Source organism: Terrapene carolina, unplaced genomic scaffold (genome assembly GCF_002925995.2).
Source record: "Terrapene carolina triunguis isolate 2854851 unplaced genomic scaffold, T_m_triunguis-2.0 Scaffold84, whole genome shotgun sequence".
Taxonomy (NCBI): Eukaryota; Metazoa; Chordata; order Testudines; family Emydidae; genus Terrapene; species Terrapene triunguis.
Genome location: NW_020664435.1, coordinates 464901 through 490898, shown reverse-complemented (window position 1 = coordinate 490898; position 25998 = coordinate 464901). Strand labels below are relative to the sequence as shown.

At 42.2% G+C, this 25998-nt stretch overlaps 1 protein-coding gene across 1 annotated transcript; it reads right to left on the bottom strand.

Moving 5' to 3' along the window:
• Positions 1-7981: 7981 nt before the first annotated feature.
• On the bottom strand, positions 7982-22323 carry MTURN (maturin, neural progenitor differentiation regulator homolog). Its single transcript, XM_024194480.1, has 3 exons — positions 21905-22323; positions 15616-15738; positions 7982-8221 (listed from the first exon to the last, which is right to left on the bottom strand). Exons 1-3 carry the CDS (start codon positions 22064-22066, stop codon positions 8111-8113), a joined length of 396 nt encoding a protein of 131 aa, XP_024050248.1. The 5' UTR covers positions 22067-22323; the 3' UTR covers positions 7982-8110.
• Positions 22324-25998: the final 3675 nt, after the last annotated feature.

Sequence of the window (25998 nt, the reverse complement as noted above, 5' to 3'; positions counted from 1 at the left end):
AAAGCTAAATTTATCACATCACTGGAATAGCCTTGCTCTTTTACTGACATGGAAGAGGGAGTGCCCCAGACAGTTGTATTGAAGCCCTGTGCCTCCTGAAGAGCTGTCTGAAACTCAGAGAGACAAGGTGGGTGAGGTAATATCTTTTATTGGACCAACTTCTGTGAATGAGAGAGACAAGCCTTTGAGCTTACACAGAGCTCTTCTTCAGGTCTGGGACCCAATTTCCTGCCTGATCCACAAAGGGTGTACACCTCGCACCCAATGGGAATGGTTCAGGATACTCCACTGAGCATCCAGTGACATTTTCCTCTTAAATGGTGTCCCCTCTGTTGAAGGGAATGATTCCAGCCACAGAACGTATCAAAAAATATGTAGAGCGCTAAGGTTAAATGCCTATTCTTCACAGACGGAAAGTTATTTCAACATAGCGAATGACGGTGGATTCGCTAGACTGGCACAGTAGTCTTTCAAACAAATCTGGGAACAGTACGCCAATTGCACAGTTGCATTTAAAAGTGCAGTGTTTAAACAGACATATCAATGGACAAGTATTGCCATTTTCATTTATAGATAGAATGGGTAACTTCCCAATTTCCACAAGACAGAGGAGTTGTTAGGTGCTCAACCAAAGCCTGTGGAGCAACAGCAACTCATATTAGAACAGTGAAACTACTGCCTCATGTTGTCAATGTTAAGATTCGCTATTGGGCCATTTAGCTGAAAACAGCTGGTAGTCCTGAATTCTGGCCTCCCAAGACACAGCTTGATCTGTAGGGTTTAGAACTAAATCTCATACAGTACCTTACATTTGCAAATTGTATTTGTTCCACCGCACACTGATGCTGCACAGAAAATATTAAGCTCATACCTAACCCCTTCTCCCTCTGACAGCAGGTTCTTTGAGTTGTATACTCTGTCCTGGAACCACTGTTTAGCATTATTTCACTCACAGAGAAAAGAATCCAGAAGTCATCAAAGTTTGGTAAGCTCTTTAATGGCAAGCTTATGGTGTAACTACATTGTTGGATTTGATGCCTAGGTGTCGGGGGAGAAAAAGTAGGAATGGAAGAATAGACAGGGTTCCATTGAAAGTTCACACCTTTTAAAGCATTAACAAAAGGGCAACATCTTTTGGCAACCCATTTCACAGCTTTGTAGTCACAAACAGAGACAAATCTTCCAGCAAGAAAATGAGAAAAACCACACTAAAAACAGTTTTGCATGGCAAATAGCTTGTTATTTCTGCTTGATATGTTGCTGGCTGGATTGAGCCCAACATTAGTAGAGTAAAACTTGACAACAAAAATTGATTTAGACTGAACTCCAGTTTTGACATTTATTCCCCTACTCCCTAAAGACGAAAGTAGACATCCTTTACATGCAATGTTACCACATATCTTTGTCTACATAAATAACAGTAGGCCAGTACAGAAAGGGAATTTCAAAAGCTCAAAGTATTTTACATGAAACTGGTGTAGCTTTCCTGTGGTCAGTACTGGCTAGCTCAAAGAATTTTTTCTACAGACAAATGAACACCATTTGTGATACTCTATAAGTTCCTGCTTACAACTGAACTCTGACTGATGAAGCAATGTTACATGGCTTTATTGAAACTTGAGCTTGTAATAATGTAGCTGTGCCTTTATGCATAATACCCTTTAGAAATAATAAAACAGGTGATGTTAAAAAATCCCAACATAATGCATTTAACTGACAATTTAGCACACTGAACTGGTCATTGGAGGTAGGGCTCTTAAACAAATCTCCTCCTACAGGGTGCAATGTGCATCTGCCGTGGACATCAGATACCAACAATGCAATCTGGTAAATTTCAGACCAAGTCTGATTAAATCCTAAAAGGAGCAGTTTCTGGTTTCAGAGAGGACTCGATATTTAGGTATTGAGGAACTCTAGGGAGAATGATATATCTCATTGTGTGTTTTTATTGTAATAACCCCCTTTGGAAATTTAGGCCCCAATCTTACTCCTTCGCTCATAGAGGATGCATAACTCTCCTTCACTCCCAATGACTTCAGGGAATCCACCCACACAGAGCCTGTTAGGATTTAACACCTTTACTTCCTTCAGTCACTCCTGCCTAGTAATCAAGGACCATGGTTTTCCAACTGGGAAATCATATTGCAGAAGTGGGTTGGAAGAGAAGGGCTTTGCTAGATTTAAAAACCAAACAATAAAATGCCCCCCTTTGTTCAACACAATTCAGAACAGAGTACACACAGACACCAGATACAAAGTGCCTGCTTCCTTAGCTACTCAATCTTCAGAGCTGGAACCCCAGGCTGAGCAAGATTTTCAAGTGACTAGTGATTTCAGATGCCTTTGTTTTTGGATGCCCAAGATGGGACATCTTGAAGGGACATGACTTTGAGAGATTGGGTGTTCAGCATTTCCTGGAAATCAAGCCTCATTAAGATGTCTCAGTCTGGACACCCAAAATCACTAGTCACTTACCATCAAACCTTGACCAGTGTGCTTCAGTCTTGGGTCCTGGTAAAACATTACTAAAAGTACTCTTTATTGAGAGAAATTGGACAGCTATTCACTGCTTCTGTGAAACAGTCATCTGCAAACTACTTTGACTGTAATGGACCCTTGGGACAGCTTTTCACAGCTTATTAAGAAGTAACTACAGCTGGGGCTGGATATGCCACAAGCTGCTTTGCTGCAGAACACCTTCTCCACTCCTGCTCCCCCGACTCAAACAGCATGTCCTGCAACACAAGGTGAAATCGCAATAGTATGTGCGCAGGCCATTGACAAAGGAAAACTAGCTACAATTATTTTCAGCAAAAACTGCATTTTATGAGCTTACAAATTTCAAAGGCACAGAGCTACCCAAAGTGTGTGTGGGGGGGGAACTGACTAGCTGAGAAATAATACGGGATAGGGCTCGCGATTTGGACAGGGCGATCCTGACAGGTTCAAGTTACTGATTACGACCGTGCGTGGTAGGGTTGTTAGTCCCCACATCTGTGTTCGTGAACAAAGAATTTAGTTTGTCTCTAAAATTAGTTGCCTGTATCCAGAGCAAGCTCTTTGGGGTCTTTTTGTTCTGTGTTTGGACAGCTCCTAGCACAATGGGGTCCTGGTCCATGGCTGGAGCTCCTATGCTACCACAATACAAATAAATAAATACCAACGCCAGGAAAAAAGGTCTCTTAGGCCTGGTCTACACTTAAAATGTAGGTCAACATAGCTATAGCACTCAGGGGTGTGAAAAACCCACACCTCTGAGCCCAGGTCAGCATAGCTATGAGCCCCCAGTTAGAATGCTTCGGTCTGCCTACCTACCGTCACTCAGGGAGGTGGAGTTCCTACAGTGATGGAAAAAGCCTTCCGCTCTACTCTGCGCTGGTTAGGCCTCAACTGGAGTATTGTGTCCAGTTCTGGGCACCGCATTTCAAGAAAGATGTGGAGAAATTGGAGAGGGTCCAGAGAAGAGCAACAAGAATGATTAAAGGTCTTGAGAACATGACCTATGAAGGAAGGCTGAAAGAATTGGGTTTGTTTAGTTTGGAAAAGAGAAGACTGAGAGGGGACACGATACCAGTTTTCAGGTATCTAAAAGGGTGTCATAAGGAGGAGGGAGAAAACTTGTTCACCTTAGTCTCTAAGGATAGAACAAGAAGCAAGGGAGGTTTAGGTTGGACATTAGGAAAAAGTTCCTAACTGTCGGGGTGGTTAAACACTGGAATAAATTGCCTAAGGAGGTTGTGGAATCTCCATCTCTGGAGATATTTAAGAGTAGGTTAGATAAATGTCTATTAGGGATGGTCTGACAGTATTTGGTCCTGCCATGAGGGCAGGGGACTGGACTCGATGACCTCTTGAGGTCCCTTCCAGTCCTAGAATCTATGAATCAACATAGGAAGCATCTACACTATCATGCTACGGTGGCATAGCTACTGCAGCACAGCTGTGTCACTACAGTGCCTGTAGTGTTGACAAGCCCCAAGTTAATCTTTTCTCCATCCCTCCCACTTGTCACCCCCACGTTTATCAATCATTATGCTAATTTTAACCTACACAGAACTACACCTCTGACTGAGACCTTATAGGAACATGTAGCAGTTTCTTTATGGACTGCATGGGATCCAGAAGCAGACTGCTTGGAGCGAAGTCTAAGATCTCTCAGAAATCCTGGCATTTTTTCTGAAAGACGTCATTCTACTCTCTTGCCCTGCGCTACCCTCACCCCACCAAAACATAGCTGTAATATTTATAAAACCTATTCCTTTTTTCCTGACGTTCCACCTATTTCTGAATCTCCCAACACAGCACTCTGCTCATCGCAAAAGTGCAACTTGGATTCAAAAGAGTCAGGTCTGAGAGTCTCTGTTCTGGTACATTTATATTTAGTTAGAAAATCATATCTATACATGGAAAAAAAGACTGGTTTTGCCCATTCTTTTTTACTGTCTTTTCACCAACATTCTGCTTTGAGGACGGGCAATAATAAAATACTTATCAGTGTTCATCCCTAGATCGAAAAGCACTTTATATGGGTGAGTAAACATTAGGATCATCTTCATTTTACCGGTTGGGAAACTGAAGTACAAGATTCAGGTTTCAGAGTGGTAGTCGTGTTAGTCTGTATCAGCAAAAACAACGAGGAGTGCTTGTGGCACCTTAGAGACTAAGAGATTTTCAAAGGAAAATATAGGAGTTAGGCACCCATTTCCCACTGAATTTCACCAGGATCTGGATGCGTAACTCTCACAGGCTCCCCTGAAAACTCCAGTGACTCACCTAAAGTCAAGAGTAAATCAGAGGCAGAGATGATAAGAAACCCCAGATTCCCTGACTCAGGCTCCCACCCTGCAAGCTCTTATCCACGTGTGTTTGCAGGACTGGGATCTCAGGCGGTGCTCTATCCACCGGGCCATAACTCCTCCTTTTACTTACTGGGTAAGTGGCTAATAATTCCAACTCAGACAAGGGAAGTGAGAAGGAAAAAAAAAAAAATAGTAAAAAGTTTGGAACCCTTGTGGTTCCACTAGATAATTCAGCATTTCTTAGATTGTTTGATAAATAAGAAACAATACCATAACAACACAGAAACGGATATGGTCAAAGTCTAAGAAACCAGTATTTTTGATCAAATACATTCTATATTAATGCTCATTCAACATTTAAGACACATGTAAATTTATATTTTATCCTCTCTATATAAAATTCCAGTTTATTTTAAATGGTGCATGGTAGTAGCCTGACCCAGCAGTGGCTCAACATGCTCAGCTCCTAACAAAATCAATCGGAGACAAGGGGGTTCAGCACTTTGCAGAACTAGGCCCTTTCAGGAGCCTGATTTTCAGTCCTTATATGGGCAAAACTCTTGCTGGCTTCAATGGGAGTTTAAGGGGAGTGAAAGCTGCAGGCTAGGACCCCAGGCAAGTTGCAGAAGTCACTCACATGGCATATGATGTTCAAAATAAAAACAAATAAATGAACACAGGAAATAATATATCTATCTTCATAATTTACAGCTTCATGTTTGCTTATAACCATATTAATGCTCAACTACTCATTTGCAGCTCAGAGTCTAACAAAATGCAGGCAAAGGTGGCAAAGTCAGACTATATTACAACTCCACTGTATGTAGTTCACAAGGGCTGGATCCTCCAGCCTTCACTCACTCAAATAGCTCTTACTCACAGAAATAGTCCCATTGTAGTCAAACAGCCTGATTCTCATTTGCATTAAGCTTCCTGCAAATTACATCTATACCCATGTTAGAGCAGTGCGAAGGAGCCTTAATGTAAGGGAGAATCAGAAGCTGTGTACATAGTCATTTGCACCTGTGCAAAATCGGTTTAAATGGTTAGCAAATCAGAATGGTAGCATTTTATACTCACCTTGCATAGGTGCAAACAATGCACTGCTTTAGCTTCAAAGCAGAGGAAAATCTGCCCCAAAAGGTCTATTTGTATGAGCTGGAATCAAAGGATCAGCACCTAAGGAAGTAACCCCAAAAAGCTCTTCTGAAGGACGCCCCTGTGTAAAGTTATGACAAGTCTCTTTTAGATGGAAAGGAAAGAAAAACTTGGGTACTTAAAGCAGGGATGGAAACCACTGGTATTACACTTTATTTTGGTAAGCAAAAAGCCTATTACTGCTGTACAGTGTTATACAATGAACTGCCACAGTTCTCACACCACTAGTCCATAGAAAATGTGTTGCGACTATCATATTTATGCCTGCATGCCAAGAGAATGTACAAAGTTTCATTAAGCTCGGTTTCTTGTCTATTTTGTGATATTCTTAAACTCAGACTTTTACAGTGTTGCAGACACTTCTGTGCATATTCAAATACCATTTTCCATCCTGGTTACAGAAAGTTTTGCCTCTGTTAGAAAATTAAGTGTTATGCATCCCCTAAGCCTTCATCAGACACACAAATCACCAAGAAAATTAACTCTTTAACTAGCCTTTAAAACAATTTCCTTTACAAACATATCCAATAGGAGATACTGCTAATAACAGGGTTTTTAAAAGAGTGTCAGTTGTTTCTGAGAGTTGTCCAAGCATTTTTTCTTCACTAAGTGTTAATTTTTATAAAGCTAACTCTGTATTAAAGGGCTTTGAAGTTTGTGACCTACATTTTGTGTTTTTAAAAAAGTTGTCTAAAAACAAACAGTCATTTAGAAATACTTTCCTAGATAGTGGAAAATTGCTGTATGAGAATGGAATCCCTTCTTTTCTTACATTTTCAGAATAAAAGGTGAGTAAATAAAGAGGTCCTGTTGTTTCACCATCTGACACTCACTTGAGAGTCACTTACATCTCGGCAAATGAGGTGTAAAATACTATGGGTCTTACTTTAATTTACTCTAAAACCCCCTTCCACCACTCTGGGGGACAGGTCATCAGCTGATGGAAACTGTCATCATTCCACAGGCAATTGACACCAGCCAAGGACCCACCCTAGGCAATGTAAAGGGACCTTAAAGTGGGCATAAATTACATCTGTGCTCCCTTCAAGACCTTTTTACACAGCGAGAACAATGTAAAGGGGCCTTAGTGAGAATGAGAATCAGGCCCTACCATTCTGGTTTGGTAGCATTTTACACCCACTTTGACAAGTATGAATAGCTACACAAGGTACAAGACACTGAAGAACAAGGCCCAGTGTGAAGAAGCGGATTCCATTATAACTTGAAGAGCCAGGTGCTGGTTTATACCATTAGGGCTTCAAAGTTAAGTTGCACTTTAATTCAGGATGCTGCAAGATTTGAATAAAGTTGTTGTTTTATTAAAGCCAGCGAAGCTGAAGGTTGATTTTCGTGCAGGAGGAGAATACGCAATGGAAATTTTAAATTTATTTAATTTCTATTAAAACAGTATTTGGCTTTGGAACAGATGGCATCAAAGTACCAATGTGTATCATCATGTGCACTGATCACACAAATGTCCTAATTATGCTCAGTGATTAACCCAGCACCTGTACATTCAGGTGGTGTTAAGAAACACTAAAATGTGCTGCACAAGCATTTGCCTAAATTTTGTCCCTCCTAAGTAATTATTTTTGTTCAATCTTTATGTGCACTTCTGCAATATTAACCACTATGAAACTAGTGCTTTACAGGCATAATCTCTCACAGTTTGATACTCTGACTGGTAGTATAGCAAAAAAATAAAAATAAAAAAATAAAAAAATTGTTGAATTAAAACTAAAAGTGCAGATTGCATTTATTCTCTGCATTCATTTTCCTCCGTAAGGTCATATGTGAGTACTTCACACACTATTCAACAGTTACTACATTCAAAGTACTCTACATTCATGTCAGTGAATGTTATTCTCAAAACACAAGTCAAAGAGACAGTCAGCGACAAAACTAGTTCTAAATTAATGATGGCAGAATGCTACCAAGACAACTCCATAGAAACCCCACTGAAACAGGAGTGAAATTCAGGTCACTTCTTAGCAAAGCTCATCACAGAGATATTTATGTTTTTATTTTTTTTTTTAAACTTTGATTCTGGGAGCCATATTTCCCATGTGATGCGCTAATTCAAAAATGCTAATGCAGGAGCACATGACCCCACCTGGTACCAAGGGATTAAGATCTTTTAATTCCTCAGATAATTACTGCTGGCTGACACCCATTTGTTGGTGATCGGCTTCTGGTTCCTCCTCTTCCACGTCTGCGTTATATTCTTCAAATGCATCATCATCGACATCTGGAAGCCCCAGTAACTATTTTTAAAGAGAAAATGGGAAAGTGTAATAATCAATGGCAAAGATCAAACTGATGCCATGTTGCCAATTCTTGCAATTTTACCATGAGTCTCGCCCCAATATTTGGCTTTTTTCTGAAAGCCCCAGAGTCACGAGGTTATGTGAGAATCTCAGCTTTCTTTTTTTAAAAGTAAATTTCCAGTCCTCATGGTTGCATAGAAAAGCTTCAAAATGTGAACCAAGTGCACCCTAAAGGCTCAGAAACCAGCAGACAAATAAAATTATTCACAAACATTGGGGGGTGGGGGGAGGAAGATACCTTATGATCTTTATGCCAGTCATAATTTTTGAGGCCTGAAATGCATGATTTTTGAACGCTTACGGTTGGCAATACAACTGATGCTCTAAATTCAAAAGGACCCTGTGTAGTATACTTCAGCTCTAGTTAACTCAGTTTAAAATTCTCCATTTGCACTGCATTCAATAACCCTACAAGATGATCACACTTACTCCTTTTGCACCAAAAAGGAAACCATTCTATCCCACAAACACAGGAATGGCCAGAGTGCAGCTCATTGAGTTAGATGGGGTAGCTATAGGTGCTAAAGCCCTAAAAGACCAGAAGATCCCAATATGCAATCGCTTCATCTTGAACTATTCACCCTCTCAATCAAGTTGGAGCATTTTATGCTGAGTTCAGTAGTCTTAGCAGGAGATAGCTGCATATTAAAATCAAAATTGGCCACAATCCTCTCAAATTTCTACAAATTAGATTTAGGCTGCTGACAAGGTACCAATTAGGGCTGTTAAGCGATTAAAAAAATTAATCGCAATTAATCACACTGTTAATAATAGAATACCATTTATTTAAATATTTGTGGATGTTTTCTACATTTTCAAATATATTGATTTCAATTACAACACAGAATACAAAGTGAAGAGTGCTCACTTTATATTTATTTTTGATTTCAAATATTTGCACTGTAAAAAACGAAAGAAATAGTATTTCAATTCACCTCATACAAGTACTGTAGTGCAATCTATTTATCATGAAAGTTGAACTTAAAAATGTAGAATTATGTACAAAAAAATCCTGCATTCAAAAATAAAACAATGTAAAACTTTAGAGATTACAAATCCACTCAGTCCTACTTCTTGTTCAGCCAATCACTAAGACAAACAAGTTTGTTTGCATTTGCAAAAGATAATGCTGCCCATTTCTTATTTATAATGTCACCTGAAAGTGAGAACAGGCATTTGCATGGCACTGTTATAGACGGTGTTGCAAGATATTTACATGCCAGACACACTAAAGATTCATATGTCTCTTCATGCTTCAACCACCATTCCAGAGGACACACGTCCATGCTGATGACGGGTTCTGCTTGATAACGATCCAAAGCAGTGCAGACCGACGCATGTTCATTTTCATTATCTGAGACAGATGCCACCAGCAGAAGGTTGATTTTCTTTTTTGGTGGTTTGGGTTCTGTAGTTTCCACATCAGTGTTGCTCTTTTAAGACTTCTGAAAGCATGCTCCACACCTCATCCTCCTCAGATTTTGGAAGGCACTTCAGATTCTTAAATCTTGGGTCAAGTGCTGTAGCTATCTTTAGAAATTTCACATCTTCTTTGCATTTTGTCAAATTTGCAGTGAAAGTGTTCTTAAAATGAACATGTGCTGGGTCATCATCCAAGACTGCTATAACATGAAATATATGGCAGAATGTGGGTAAAACAGAGCAGGAGACATACAATTCTCCCCCCCCCCCCAAGGAGTTCAGTCACAAATTTAATTAATGAACATCATCAGCATGGAAGCATGTCCTCTATAACGATGGCCTAAGCATGAAGAGGCATATGAATCTTTAGTACATGAGGCACGTAAATATCTTGCAACACCAGCTACAACAGTGCCATGCGAATGCCTGTGACACTGTAATTAAGAAGTGGGCAGCATTATCTCCCATAAATGTAAACAAACCTGTGTCTAGCGATTGGCTGAACAAGAAGTAGGACTGAGTAGACTTGTAGGCTCTGAAGTTTTACATTGTTTTGTTTTTGAGTGCAGTTACATAACAAAAAAACAACATTTGTAAGTTGTACTTTCATGATCAAGAGATTGCACAACAGTACTTGTATGAGGTGAATTGAAAAATACGATATCATTTTTACAGTGCAAATATTTGTAATAAAAAATTATATAAAGTGAGCACTGTACACTTTGTATTCTATGTTGTAATTGAAATCGATATATTTTAAAATGTAGAAAAAAATCAAAGAAATTTAATAAATTTCAACTGGTATTCTATTGTTTAACAGTGTGATTAATCGCGATTAATTTTTTTGAGTTAATCGTGTAAGTTAACTGCAATTAAATCAACAGTCCTAGTACCAATACATCTTTCAGTTGGGCAAAGTTTGGATGCCTCAGCTCTATAATGTTTCAGATCACTGTAATGGCAACTGTTTGTTTTAGAAGATGGAAAAACTGTTTGAACTTTTCCCTCTTCCTCCAAAAAGAGACTGGCAAACCAATGAAATTCAGGAATACATAAACACATCCCAGTCAAAACAATGCATCTGCTTTGAAAATCTCATACCTCACAAAACTTACACAAACAGCTATCAATATCTGCAAAGCAAAATCATATGCTACACCTTATTGATAATACTAGGTATTTAGCCTGCTAAGACTGAAAGAGCAACCACAGACACACGCTGCACCTTCCTTGGAGAGGGATTCAGCTGTTGTCTCAGAGGAGGGGAAAAAAAAACCATCTCCACCAGGAAAGGGAAATTTTTATACAGGGATATGAAAATTACAAGGCTAACTTTTAAAAATGTAAGCTAGTTTATTATATTTTTGCATTCAAAACTATTCAATGGACACAAGGACAATATCCAGCTGTGGCCTTTGGGCCCAGCAAAGCTCATGGTTTTTGGGCCCACCATCCCTTGATCTGAGGGAAAACTAATCACATGAATGAGCATCTTAACCTTATATTGGGGGTGAGGGGAGTTTCTAGCTCTTTGCCTGCAAAATTAGCACAAGAAGCATAATGAAATATAAACATATCATGAGGGTCAAAAAGGACAAACAACAGGGCTCTGCTTCTGTAGAGAGAGGCTGGGGACCTACGGATCTCTCTCTCTCACACACACACACACACACACGCTGTACTTGTTATATAAAATTAATCAGTTAAGGGAGGAGTCTACTCCAAAGAAGCACCTTGCTAGTCCTCTCTGAAATCCTTAGGGGATTAAATCCATGGACGTTAGGTACCTAAATGCCTCTGAGAATCTGGGCCTAGGTGACTTAGGAGCCTACGTGCCATTTTCAAACATGACTTGGGCAGTTAGGTGCCAAAGTCTCTTTACTTTCAATGGGAGCTACACTTCTACATCACATAGCGCCTTTGGAAAAATTTACCCTTTGTTATTATTTATACTGCAGCAGCGATCAAAGGGCCCAATCAGGATCTGGGCCCAAAGCACTAGGCACCTGTACAAGCATTTAGGAAGACCCAGTCCCTGCCTTAAAGTGTTTACAAAGAAGCAGAAGGAGATTGGGGCAAAGGGATAGAACAGGGAATAATGTGATCAGGGTGATGGCAGCGACAGCACATTAGCATCATGTCATTTTTCTTTTAAACATATCAGTTTAATATATCTGTCCTATTTATATTACAAAATCTTGGTTTTAGTGTGTTTGGGGGGGCATTGTGGGTTGAAGTGGTGGAAGAAGGGAAGGCTGGAACAAGAGAGGGGAATGGATAAAAGGAGAGAGAAAATGAGGAGGTGAGCAGAACAGGGCAGAAGAGAGAGGAGGAAAAATGGAGGAGGGACAGAAGCTTAATGGGCATGGAGAGCTAGTCCAGCCAGCTGAAGGAGTGCACCAGGAAGAGATGGGCTGGATGAAGGAAGACCAACAAGCAATCACAATACAGCAAGTGATGAGAAAACAATCCAGAGTCCAAAGTTTATTTATTCATTCAGTCCATGCTATTCATCTATCAGGGATTTTGGGGTGAAGTGGGTCGATCTCTGAGTCTTACATAAGATTGAAGGCCATGAGCATATCAGCTTTTACACAGAAAATGTCCTAGTTGTATTTAGTCTTTCATACTGAAGGTACCACACATTGTCAGAGGACTGGAATTTGCAGAAAGATGTTGCTAGTACATCTAACCAGAGAACAGTAACAGTCATTTGTATTTAGGGTATATGATTCAGCTGTAAATAAATGCTTTGGGTAGGGACTACGTTCCCAGGATTTTTTTTATCTTGTATATTTTAACTAGTGCAAAGTGTCTTGTACACTCATGGTGGTATCTAAATAATCCAATAGTTTGTAAACAGCAGACCTGGGGGAAGGTGATAATATATTTAATCAAAATCTAACAAACAAATATTAAAATATGTATATATATGGCCTAAGAAATACAATGATTCTACTCTAAAAATAATGTGGATGCATTAATTCTTTCACATCAGGAATCAATGGCCAGACAAAAAGATAGGTGCTTAGAACTACCAGCATAAATGCTTCACAACCTGTATTCAGGAACTAAAATGGCATAGTAGAAACAGGTGTGTTTGAGGAAATGAGACAAGGATGCAGAACACCAAAAAAGCAATGAGTTTTGTGGGAATTTTATTATTTGATTTTTTGCTAGGAAGAGACTAAATAAGCTCAATTTAGTCCATCCAAGAGAAAGTTAACAGGTGACTTGATCACACTCTATAAGTATATGGGGAAGAGATTTCTGGTAATCTGATCTAGCAAAAAAGGCATAATAAGATCCAATGGTTGGAAACTGAAATTAGACTAATTCAGACTAGAAATGAGCAAGTTTGTCATAGTGAGGGGAACTTATTTCCAATGACTAATTATCTAGGGATGTGGTTGATTTCAGCCACATGTAGTCTTTAAATCAAGACTGGATATCTTTTTAAAAGATACACTGCGGCTAAACCAGAATTTATGGGCTTGATGCAGGAATTACTCTGTGAAATACTATGACTTGTTTTACACAGGAGGTCAGATTAGATGATCACAATGGTCTTTTCTGGCCTTAGAATCTATTACCTTTTATTTCTTCAGTTTAAGAGTGGCTTAATTTGGTTTATTTTAAACCAACTCCTAATAGACTTAAGCTAAACTTAAATAAACCTGATTTAAACAGAAACACGAGTGTCCAAACTGGGGTTCGCATCAGTTTAACTAATTTGGTTTGAAACCACTCCTTTAGTTAAACAGCTGGAACTTTCTTGTGTAGACAAGGCTTTAAGCTACATTGAGGGAAAGAAAATCTCTCTCAAGGGATGGACATTGTTCTGGGAAGTGTATTTTTATACGTTTACCATAATTAGAGTAGCTGCACGGATGGATCGAATTTCCAGTCCCTTCTAAGAAAAGTGTGCATCGGCTCTATTCACCTCTGCTCTCTAGATGGATTTTTTTAAACTAAGTTCTTTCACAGTTGCCACTGAAGTTGGCAGTTGGCCTTTTAAGGTTCCAACACAGAGTAAAGGAGGCCCAGTATTTCATAGGCACCCTCCTGGCCACTTGCCTTTTGTATTAAACTCTTGGGATGAAGTTTAGTCCTCATGATCAGCTGGTCAAAATATCATCAAAAAAAGTGAGAAAAAAATTGTCTAAAATGTTTCATTTTTCATCAACAGTTCAAAAACATAACCAGCTTCGCTTACTGACATGATCTAAGCCAGGGGTCGGCAACCTTTCAGAAGTGGTGTGCCAAGTCTTCATTTATACACTCTAATTTAAGGTTTCACGTGCCAGTAATACATTTTAATGTTTTTAGAAGGTCTCTTTCTATAAGTCTATAATATATAACTAAACTATTGTTGTATGTAAAGTAAATAAGGTTTTTAAAATGTTTAAGAAGCTTCATTTAAAATTAAATTAAAATGCAGAGCCCTCCGGACTGGTGGCCAGGACCTGGGCAGTGTGAGTGTCACTGAAAATCAGCTTGTGTGCCGCCTGATCTAAGCAGACATAGTGAAAGCACATGACTCTGCCAATAAACCTCTACTCTTCTCTATGACACTCCAGTTATTCCACTCCTAGGCCACTCAAGAGGAGAGGCTGACAATATGCTATATTATGTGGTAGTTTAGCAAGACAAATGTCCAGTCGGGACTATGCTGAGACCACCAAATTCTCTTCACTTTGACAAAAGCCACGTTTTAATATAGGTCTCTGGCAGCAGATGGCTAGTACAGTAACATGAGGTATCTTAGCCCTATACATCTCAGCGCTATATAAGGACTGATGAGCAGAAAATGTTAAGAGCAAAATATAACAAAACAAAAATAAACAAAAAAGTCAAACTATTACTATTCCACTCACTTGCTGAGACACTATCCTGAGCTATCTCAACTATCAGGTGATCTCAAGGCTAAAATCTGAACTTACAGTTTTGTCCCCCTCTGCCTCCCCAAACTGTATTTGCTTTATACAGATCCTTGAAAAACTCCCAAATTCCAGTGCCGGGAAATGACTCTGCCACCAAGTCCTACATAGCTTTGTAGCGCATGGGACCCCAGTAACGAGTGAGTGCTGAGAGAATGCGGAATTGGTCAACACTATGCTCGGCTGATGCGGCAACTCATGATGTCAGGTGATCAAGGGACAACTACATAGAACACATCACCGGACATCGGCAATACCAGAAGGGATGAGCTGGAGTGCTGATGAGAAGCACAGTCAGGAAAGTAACAAATACTTTCCTCATGGACTGTATTTTCTAAATGGACAACCAACCTAATTCTCAATTACTGAGGGACAATCTCCACTCATTGATATATTTTGCTTTCCACAACCAAATCTCTTTACAACTTTTCATGAGTGATGTACCCGAGTATTCGGATTCTAATATCTAAACTGTATTGTTAAATCTATTCACCTAAATTTGGGTTATTGCTGATTATGTACTCTATGTATCATATGACTTTTAAAAACTAACATTATATTTGTGGATCATCTAAGTGCTATACCCAGATGTACAGACACTCTTTTCCCAACCTATGTATTATATAATTTTTTTTAACATTAGCTTTAATAAAATTTTTAATTCCATTCTTCAGACTCAGTGCTTGATCAACCATGTACAATTCATCATCAGGGTGTGGTGCCAGTTCCACTGGCTGGGACATCAATTTGCTTCCCACCACAGCAGGGAATCTCAATTTGTCAAACAAGAAGCTAGAAATAAAAAGGCATCTGATTTACAAGAACAGGCTCCCTGTACTCACTGTTAGCTTGTTTGAGCTACTTGACTGGACAAATAAGCCATTGTGAAAAATCTGTCTTGTTCTCAATGGCACATTTTATTAAAAATCACAAATATAGTAAATATATAGAAGTAAAACATGCACCTACAGGCCTGAAAGATTTGAAGACTTTTTCCAGTATTTCATGGAGTGTCTTTTTACCACAGGAAGAGATGTAGTCCTGTGCCAACTGCAGGAAAGGTAAGCAGTCCTCACTTTCACTCCACACATGCTAAAAGACAATAGCAATGAAAGAAAGAACAGGAGTTAATAGGAATTCATGTGGAGTTTTTCATATGATTTTATAAGATGTATGGTTTAAAGATGTACCAAGGTGTACTGGACCTGCAATTTAAATTTGTACTAGGGATACAGATATTGCTTTACTTCAGGAACTGGGTATGGTCCCACATTTTTAAAGCCTCCAGAGATCCAACTTGGTTGCATTAGCACAATATACCAGGAGATAGAGAAAAGGACGAAGGCTTGGAAATAAATTAGAAAATACACTGTTCATGATTGAACCAGGGTGGGGAATCAGAATGTCCCAAATACACGTCCCATCTACACATTGCCTCATGTATATCATTTTACAAGTAAAGTTGCTTTTGTTTAACATCAGCCCTGCAAACTCAGCTTGGGATCTGAAAGTCAAGATGAGGTTTTTCCTTCTGATGCATCATCTGCCGTAATAACGCCCCCAGCAACACATGAGCAATCTCATTCTTTTTCAGGTTGTTTGACCCTGTAATTTGGTAAACAACTCTCCTGATGATGCACAAGAAGAAATAGAATCCTGAGTATGTCCATGGGGTACTCTGACCTGTCCCATAGCCCGGTTCTATGAAACTCCAGGCCTTCAACCTTTCCTGTAACCCCTGCATATTCTGCCAATACAATGTTGTTTGAAAAAGACTGCATGCAAGTGCTGACGAAAGCCTTCAAACAGGGATCTGATTTACATGGAAGTGCAGGGTGAAAACACTGTTTACAGGATGCTTTCTGAATGCCTTTCTCACTGAGATTCTAATGACAGAAGCATAAAGCTGCATGGAAAGGTAGATGCTACAACTTCCCTTACGTTCCCCCCAAAGTACTGTGCATCTAATGTATCTGTTAGTACATGAACAGTAGGCTACACTAAATAAGGGTAGAGTAGAAACTCTGAAATTAAACTAATATTAAGGAAAGAATAAGAATAAAAAAGTCTCAATCCATAACATGCAAACTTATTTCCTAGTCAGTATAAATTAGCTGACATGAATTAAGTTCTAGGTTTCTACAATTAAGAGATTGCAAAGCATCAGCTAAGCTATCTCTTTAAAAAGAAAAATTATAACTACCTTTGTACTAACCTCACTTGACCTACATTTTCTTTGATGCCTGTTACAGTTTACAAAAGTAGTGTGTGTTTCTGAAGTGAAATTTCTGCCAATACATGTAAAAATGGCCCCTTCTTACTGAGTAGATTTGCTTCTGGTATTTGTCCGGAGTCATACCTGCCCATTTTAGTGACAAAAATATGTTTTTTACAGGGAAATTTAATCCCATGTAACCTCACAGTGCTATTTTTTACAGAGTCAGAGTCCCACCACATTTTAAACTCCACTGTAAATTTATCAGCATTTGCTCAAAATAAACTGGTCTGGTGCACGAGGGAAAACTCAAGCAAATTACTCATCAGAAAATCTTTTAGTCTTCAAAGAGATTTTTTTTTTTTAACGGTGTAAAGCAATAAGCAATTAAGGCTACCAGCGATTTCCACATCTGCGGAAGATTTAAAATTTTGGTTGTAGCAACAAACGTATTATGGAAGCATCTCATATGGGAAAGGCTTGGTTTCATCTACCAAAAGAAAACATGAAAGTATTATCATGATATCTAATAAAGCTGCACCTACAGTCTTTTCTGCAAGTTCAGTACTGATGCATGCAGCAACTTAAGAATGTGAATCTAAACAGTCTGATTCACGAGTCTCCAAAAGAACCTGTAAAAGGAATTTGTCTTTCACAGTAAGATAAATGAAAAATGAAGATTCAGCTCTTGCTTTGGAAGGTATAGCAAGACTTAAAAACTGCACACACACAGAGGATGCTTTTGTTGAGAAACCCACTAAATCTCTGCAATCTCTTTGCAATAGGGAAAACAGCCTGCTGGTAAGCTGGGGTAACAGAGTTTAATTGTGGCAGAGCAATAAGGAAAAGGTAAACCTCATCCTCCAGATAAGTTGTTTTCAGGCTAGATCTATTTTGCTCCTGGTTGCTTTGTGTTAACACAAAAGCACACAGCTACTAATTTCAACCTCAGCTGACCCAGGATCAAGGTTGAAATATTTAATTCAGCATCTGTGCATACAGCATGCAATCTTTGGAAAGCAAGGCTGAAGCAGTTCATTGTATAACGCTTGAAGGTTTTTCCATTCAGTCTTTAGTGGGTTCAGCAGTATTAAACGATATTTATCAGATCACTTTTTTCAAAACCTACCTGTTGAGCATGCTAGTATAGCATTTTATCTTTACTGAGGTAATTTTGTTGATGAAGAGTATTCAGACTAACTGATTCTGTGCTAAGATATATTAGAGGAAATCTTGTAATAAGATAACGCAAAGTTGGTACTTGTAGTATCATTTAGTATGAATACTAGAAATAACAAAGGGACAACAGAGAATACATAATATAAATAATAACTTATTCCACCCTCACCCATACTGGGTAAGGTTATATAGCAAATCCAATGAAGTATTTGGGGGACACTGTAACCTATAAAAGCAGAGATTAAGGCCCAGATGTTAAAGGTACTTAAGTACCTAAAGTGCAGCTAGATGCCTAGTGTAGAAGGCACCTCAGGTGCTTTTGAAGATCCCACTAGGTGCCTATCTGCATTGTAAGGCGCCTAAATACTTCTTAAAATCTAGCCCTTAGAGATCTTCTCATGTAATTAAAACTATGCAATACTGGAGTTCTCAAATATTTTCATAGTGTGAACCACATCTTAACAGGGCTTGCTTTATGGACCACATCCTTTGCATTCACAATCACACAACATTCCCGTGGCAACTACAGCAATTGCTTAAGTGGAAAAGTAGTATTAGGAAAGTATTTAATATATGTTTAGCTTCTTTTAATGTAATTCAGCAGGTGCAAACTAGGAGGAATCACCTACACCCATTGACTAGCCAGTTCCCTCTAGACCACTACTAAGTGCTTTGTGGGCCACAGTTTGGGGAATTTCTGATTTCATGCATGGTTATTATTTTCCCCATCTATTTCTCAACTACCCCCTGCCCTTACTGGTCTTCCTCTTCCTTCTGTCACACTCTTCTAATTAATCATTTCATCCTTCAAAGTTCATGATTTATCACATACATCTCTGGCACCCCCTATGTCAGTGGTCCCCAAACTTTTCAGGGTCGTGCCCCTCCCTTACCCCTGTCCTCGTACCCCCCGGGAGCCTGGCTCCCTGGGAGTGGGTCTGGGGCCGGGGCTAGGAACAGAGCTGCAGCCAGGGCAGGAGCAGAACCACAGCTGGGTCCGCGGATGGGTGTGGCTCTGCTCCCTGCCCCAGGCTGGCAATGGAGCTGTGGCTGCAGGTGGGGCAGGAAGCAGATCTGCAGCGGGGCCTGCAGCTGGGTGCGGAGCCGTGGCCAAAGCTGGGGATGGGCCTGGGTCGTGGCTGGAGCAGAGCTCGGGGAAGGGTGGTGCTCCCTCCCGACCCAATTGGGGGCTGGCCCAGGCCCCGCACCCCCAAACATTCCTCTGCATCCCCCAAGGGGGGCACGCCGCACAGTTTGGGGACCTCTGCCCTATGTACTCTGTTGAAGTCTCTTCCTTATTCTGAAATGAACATGTAAAGAAAAGTGATGAAAACACTATGGGCCTGATTCTCATTTATACTTAGAGTATATCTACACTGCAAATGCAGGTCTGATTTGTTTCTCATGCTAGCTAAATTAAAGCTAGCATGGGTATGCCTACCTATGCTACAATCACACTTGAAGTGCAGACATGCCCTTTGACCCCTTTACAACACTCTGACAGTGTAAAGAGGCCTCAAAGCATGTAATTACACCATTCTGGCAGTGAAAATGGGCCTGGAAGTTGACATAAATTAAAGTCAGACCCATTCATGTGGCCAAATAGGAAGGGTCCTTAGTGCAAATGAGAATCAGGCCCCAAGTTTTTATTGTTTTCTTACAATGAACTTTAATACACAGTTCCACATATAATGAAAACTGTCTTTTGGAACATTTAAAAAAAGAGTCTGCAAAAATGAGTCTGTCAGGCTGGTATAATTAATATGGGGAACAGATGATTATTAGTTCTGAGCTGTTATACTAAAGAGACATCATCAACTGAGGAAAAATCATTCCTGTCTTTTTTGTAAGAGGACTAATGCTAAAAGTCCTCCTGAGGGGACTACAGCTGAAAGATTGGAGAAACATAGTTCTCTGTTTTTCTGGTAGCTTTGGGTTGGGGGGATGGAGCCTTTCAAACAGAACTGGGAAGAAAAAAGAAAATGTGGTTGTAAAACCACAAAAATTGGCAGGATAGTACAGGGGCAGGAATACGATCTGAAACTACTTATACTTTTGTGGTTTGGGGTTTTTTTAATTGACTAGATTTCAACTAATGTGGATTATATAACAATACAATACAACACATAAATAAGAAACACATGAGCTTTCTCTGTGATGTAGGATATCATTAGAATCTCTAGATGGAATTATAGTCTTAGCCCAGATCCTGCAATTGGATCTACATGAGTGCCCCAAAAGTGCTACTGACTTCAGTGGGGCTTGGCATTGCCTCAGGGGCTCACCTGCAGGTATCCAGTTGAAGGATGTGGCCATTTAGGCCTGGTCCTACAGGGAGTTGTACACATGCATAGGTGTTTGCAGGTTTGGGGGTGTCAGGATCCAGTCCTGCAATGGGCAAAAGGGCCTCCACACACTGGCAGAATCCTGACTTTTGTTATACAGTAGCTGGTGGATACATTAGTCCTTCAGTTAAACTCTACACCGTCTCCTGATTTGTAATTCTGCAACACCATCTGCACAATGTGAGAAATAAGTATCTTCCGATTGGGTTTTGTGCTCTTTGGGCATGTCACTTACTGCACTTTGTCTCCATTTACCCAGCTGTAAAATGGGTTCTTATTGCACCTATCTATCAGAGGTTTTACGAGGGAGAACTTGCTAACATTTGTATAGCAGATTGAGGGATGTAAGGTGCTATGAATTAACGTGCTATGGCATTTCTTCAATAATGCTAGAAGCCATTTTAAAAAAAAACATTCTTTTATGTATACTGAACTGGAGCTTTACAATTTATAAACCCTGCAGTAAAGGTCAGGTTTTCCCATTCAACACTAAGATGTTGGAGTTGGGGGGAGAACACCTTCTTGATCCTGAAGCCATTTTTGTTACCATCGTTGTAGGAACTTGCTGCTGAACTCCAGCAGGTCAGGATGTGCAGGCAACTGAGGCTGCTGGGGGAGAGGAAAGGCCAGCACCTGCCCCCATCACACTGTAACCAAGATGGGAGTGGGGAAGGATATTTAGGAAACAGTTTCCTGGAGGATCAAGGGTGACTAAGAGTAAATTCACACAGCCCCAGATAGGGGATGGGAGGCCTGTCATTCTGACTCCATTTTATTCTCCACATTCTCCATTTGCTGCGACAGCAAAGCAGCCCCCCAACCACAGCCTAGGGGGGCAGCACACTTAGTGGTACACAAGCCATAAGCAAACCACAGCGCAGGAGCAAGAGGGGGCCTCAGGCTCCTCCCCACCCCCCGGGGGCCTGCATCCTCGCCCAACCCCCAACTCCTCCAGCAGCACAGGGTGGGGCTCGGGGTGCTGCGAAGGGCCCCGTGGCTCCTTGCCCTACCTGGGGCGGGGGCCGCCTCCATAGGGTGGTGGCTGCTCCCCGCAGCCCAGCCTGCCAATGACCACCCAGCACCAGACTCCATTTTGCAGCTTTTTGCTACGGGCTGGGAATTCTCTCTCCCCCCCATCCCCAGCCAAGGGCTCTGCCAGCCCCGCCGCCCTCCCGGCTCCCTCGCCGGGCTTTGCCAGCAGCTCAGTCCCCGGCCTGGCTGGGGCCCGCTCTCCCCTCCCCAGCCGCTGCGGCCGGAGCCCCCCGCCCGCCCCGCGGGGAGGCAGGGAGCCCGCCCACTGCGCCCCAGCCGCAGGGCAACCGGGCTGCGCCCAGCCCCACAGAGCGAGGGGAGGCGGCGCCCGCCGGCGGGGTGGGGCGGGTCACTCCCTCCCAAGCAGGCCGGCGGCCCGGGCGGCCCCAGGCGCTCCCCGCGGGGTCCCACCCAAGCAGGCAGGCCGGGGGAGAGGGCGGCTAAGGAGCGAGCAGCAGTACGGGGCACCCCCAGCCCAGCTACTTACGAAATTGTCCCCGCAGCCGCTGTCCGGACACAGCACGTAGAAGGAGACGCCGGGGTCGGCGTAGAAATCCATCCTCCGCTCCGTCTCCTCGGTGGCGATGAGCTCGAAGGGGGTGTTGGAGCACCACTTCTCCGCCACGTCCGCCAGCTGCTGGAAAGCCATGCTCGCTCGCTCGCTCCCTGCAGCCGCCGCCGCCGCGCTCCCCACGCGCCCTCGGGGCCTGGCTCCGTCCCTCCCTCCCGCTGGAAAACGGGTGTGGGGAGAAGTCCAGGCTGGGGAGCTCCCGATCCACTTCAGCACCTCGGGCTGCGGCTCCCACTCAGCATTATTTGCTAACTTACATGTATTGTTTACATGCCGTGCGTACAAGGCGCCCTCCTCCTCCTCTTCCTCCCGGTGCTGCTGCTGCTGCTCCCTGTGCAGCCTGACATTGGCTAAGCGCGGCTGCGTTGTGTGTCTTGTGTGCAGGTCATTTGCGGGTGTGGGTAAAAGCTGGATGTGGCCGGCTCCTCTTGGATTCGGCCACAGCCAGGCAATTTTTGGACCCAAGTGCCCACAATGCTACTGACTGTGTAGAGAACGAGAAAGATCAGTTTCTCCAGGGCATCAACAAATTCCAGACCCTGGAGCATCCTGGCTGCGAAAAAACGTATTTGGCTGCTGGATCCAGCCAATTTTTGAACCAGACTCCCAAATTCCACTGCATAAATAGAGACTAGATGCTCTGATTCCACCTAAAAACTCCAGCCCCAGATGCATAGCAGTGCCACAAAAAGCTGGATTCAGCATCTGAATCTTGCTGGATCGAGCCAATTTTTGCTACCAACTCCCCAATTTCCACTGTCTAAAGGGAGACCACATCTAACTGCTTTTGCTCCACAAAGAAAAATCTAGAAACCAAAATTTCGTTGTGCAATGATGCTGCAGGCACTGAGATCCATCATATGTTCTGTGTTGGCTCCTGCCAAGTTTAGGCCCCCAAACCACAAATTCCATTGTCTAAATAGAGAACAATGTTACTACTCCTAATACTGTAGTAAAGCTTGAACCTTCATGCATGCTAGCTCCACAGTATTGCAAGCACTTGGATCCAACATATAGAGCCTACTGGATCCTGCCAGATTTTGGATCCAGGACCCCAAGGTATACTGTCAGAAGAATCAGCACATATTGCCATACCAGTAAAAGCAAAAACATTAAGTATTCTGCCACAAAAACATCTCTCTACCACTTGGACCAAGCTGTATTTTTGGCCCCAACCTCCCAAATTCCAATGCCTAAGTAGAGAACATATGTGGATGTTCCTACTGCACTTAAAATTCCAGACCCAGACACACCCTGTGCAAAACACATAACCCCAGATCCAACGCCTTGACCAGATTTTGGCCTTGAACTCATAAATTCTGAATAAGCTTAACTCAGAACCATGTAGCTGCTCTGACTCTGCCAGACTAATCTGGACTTTGATATATCCTTGTACAACATATAACCTGCACCTAAAACCTGTAGGATCCCACTAATATTTGACCTAAACCAACAGCTTCTACCAGCTAAACAGAATAAGAGTAGGCACTCCTTTTCTACCTGAAAAATCTGAATCCTGCTATATCTTAGTTGCAACAGTACTGCAAAAATATGCATTAGAATCCTTCCAGATCCTGCCAATTTTTGGCCCCATCCATCAAAAATGTACTTGGTAAAGAGACATAAATTCCACTGACTGGACCCTGACACATAAGCACCTGAAAAATCCAAACATGAATCTGTATCCAGCAAGATCTAGCCCATTTTTTCAATTAGATTTCCAGAGTTTCACCTTCTATGTAGAAAACAAATGTAGTGATCCTTTTACACTAAAAAAATCTGTATCCATTGTACTCTGTTTCAGTGAAGCCACAATAATCCAGGTGTGCCATCTTTCTAAATACAGACATATTTCCACCAATAATACTGTAATTCTACTATCTGTATAGGCGATGAATGGGACTGATGTACCAGAATATGATGGGCTATGTTAGGTTCAGCTTATATGTGGTTTAGCTGATCAACTAGTAGCATAAAGAAGTGAGAAGGTTGCTCTTTGGTTACAAAGCCCAGAAACTAAGCTTTCAAATACTGGCTTATATAATTTTGATCCCTATCATGAATGATCCCATTTCTGCTGTTTGTTTCACTGTGGCTACTATGTGTTGGTTGGTACAGTCAAATGAAAAATCAGTTTTTAGACAATGTCAGCTAATTGGTATTTTTTGTGGATCAACATGTTAAGTTTGGATAAAAGCTTCAGGTTCACACAAAGCCTCAGCTGTTGGTGATCTGGAAAAGAGTCCTGTATGCATTGTTGAAATAATGTATTCAATACATTATAATCTTCAATCAAAAGTATTAATTGGCTAACACTTAATCATGTCTTTGCTGGCAACGTAATTGATGAAATCCTGAGCAGAAAAAGAAGGTGAAGGTTGAGGAGGTATGAGCAAGGAAGCAATTGTTGTGAAGCGAAGTATAGGGATCAGCTGGAAACATATTGTTATCGTGTTTGGAGCTTTCACAATCTACACCACAGAGGACAGGAAAAAAGGTGAGACATCTATCTACAATTTACTACTCTAGATGTATATTACAAAAAAAAAAAATCCATTAAAATATCAGGAAGGTTGCCAAGTCAAGCACTGGTATGTTAGGAAATGCCAGAATGAAGGTTGCCTGCGCCACCTTAATTATCTCCAATGTATTTATACATGATGATACAATTACATGATCACAGACTCTTTTGTCCACAGGACCTCTGGCCCATTCACTGCATGGAATAGATGGTGCTGTGAAAATGAATCAGGGTTATGTAGTGAAGGAGGCTGTTGTCTGTAGGACCCCTGCCTCATTTGTTGCAGGAGTTGGAAGGTGTGTAGTGAATGAATCAGGGAATTGCAGGAAGAGAAAACTGGTCTCATGGGTAAGGCAGTTGAATGCTGCCCTGGAGAAATTGATTCTGTTCCTGCATATGCCACAGAGTTCCTGTGTGATGCCAGGCAAGTCACCTACACCAAAGGTTTTGCAGTTTGTTATAATCTATGTCAGGGGTCAGCAACCTTTCAGAAGTGGTGTGCCAAGTCTTCATTTATTCACTGTAATTTAAGGTTTCGCGTGCCAGTAATACATTTTACATTTACAGGGGCCAGTGGACAGAACCCCAGACTGGCAGCGAGCTGAGCCACTCAGCCCGCTGCCGACCAGGGGTTCTGTCCGCCAGCCCCTGCCAGCTGCGGTCCCGGCTGCTGGCCCCGCTCAGCCCGCTGCCGGCCTGGGATTCCGTCCATCCAGGTCAGCAGCGGACTGAGCAGGGCGGCGGCCGGGACCCCGGCTGGCAGGGAGCCGGCAGCCGGGACCCCAGACTGGCAGCAGGCTGAGTGGGGCCGGCCAGGACCCTGGCTGGCAGGGGGCCGGTGGAAAGAACCCGAGACCGGCAGTAGGCTGAGTGGGGCCGGCAGCCGGTACCCGAGGCCAGCAGCAGAGCCCCCCAGGCCGGCAGCAGAGTGCCACTGAAAATCAGCTCGCGTGCCGGCTTTGGCACGCGTACCATGGGTTGCTGACTCCTGATCTATGTGTTCCTCATTTTCTGGGTGCAACACGCATAGTAGCTACAATGCTGCAAGTGATACTGTCGCACTAGGGCCCATGAGGTTATGGGGGCCCAACCAGCAGAGGCCGCTCTACCTTAGGCACCACTGTAGTTACGCCACAGTCTATCTATTGGCAGTCAGGGCTCTGAGGAGCAGGAAGTGGCTCCCTGCCCAGCTGCTGGGGAAGTGCTCCTGCCCCCTCCACAGGGGCTCTGAGGAGAAGGAATGGGGCCCCAGCCCCAGGGGGTTGAGGAGGCTGAGCGGAGAAGGTTGCAGGGAGGCTGAATGGGGAGAAAGTCCCCAGCTCCAAGGGATGCAGGAGGCCAGGGGAAGGATGGGGATCGGGTCTCTGGCCCTGTGGGGGTGGAGGAAGCTGGGGGAGGGTTGCAGGGGCTGGATGGGGAGCGGCCCCTCATGACAGAAATGCCCGGGAGGAAATTAATGATTTTGTATTCAGTGCAGGTGTGAGGTAAA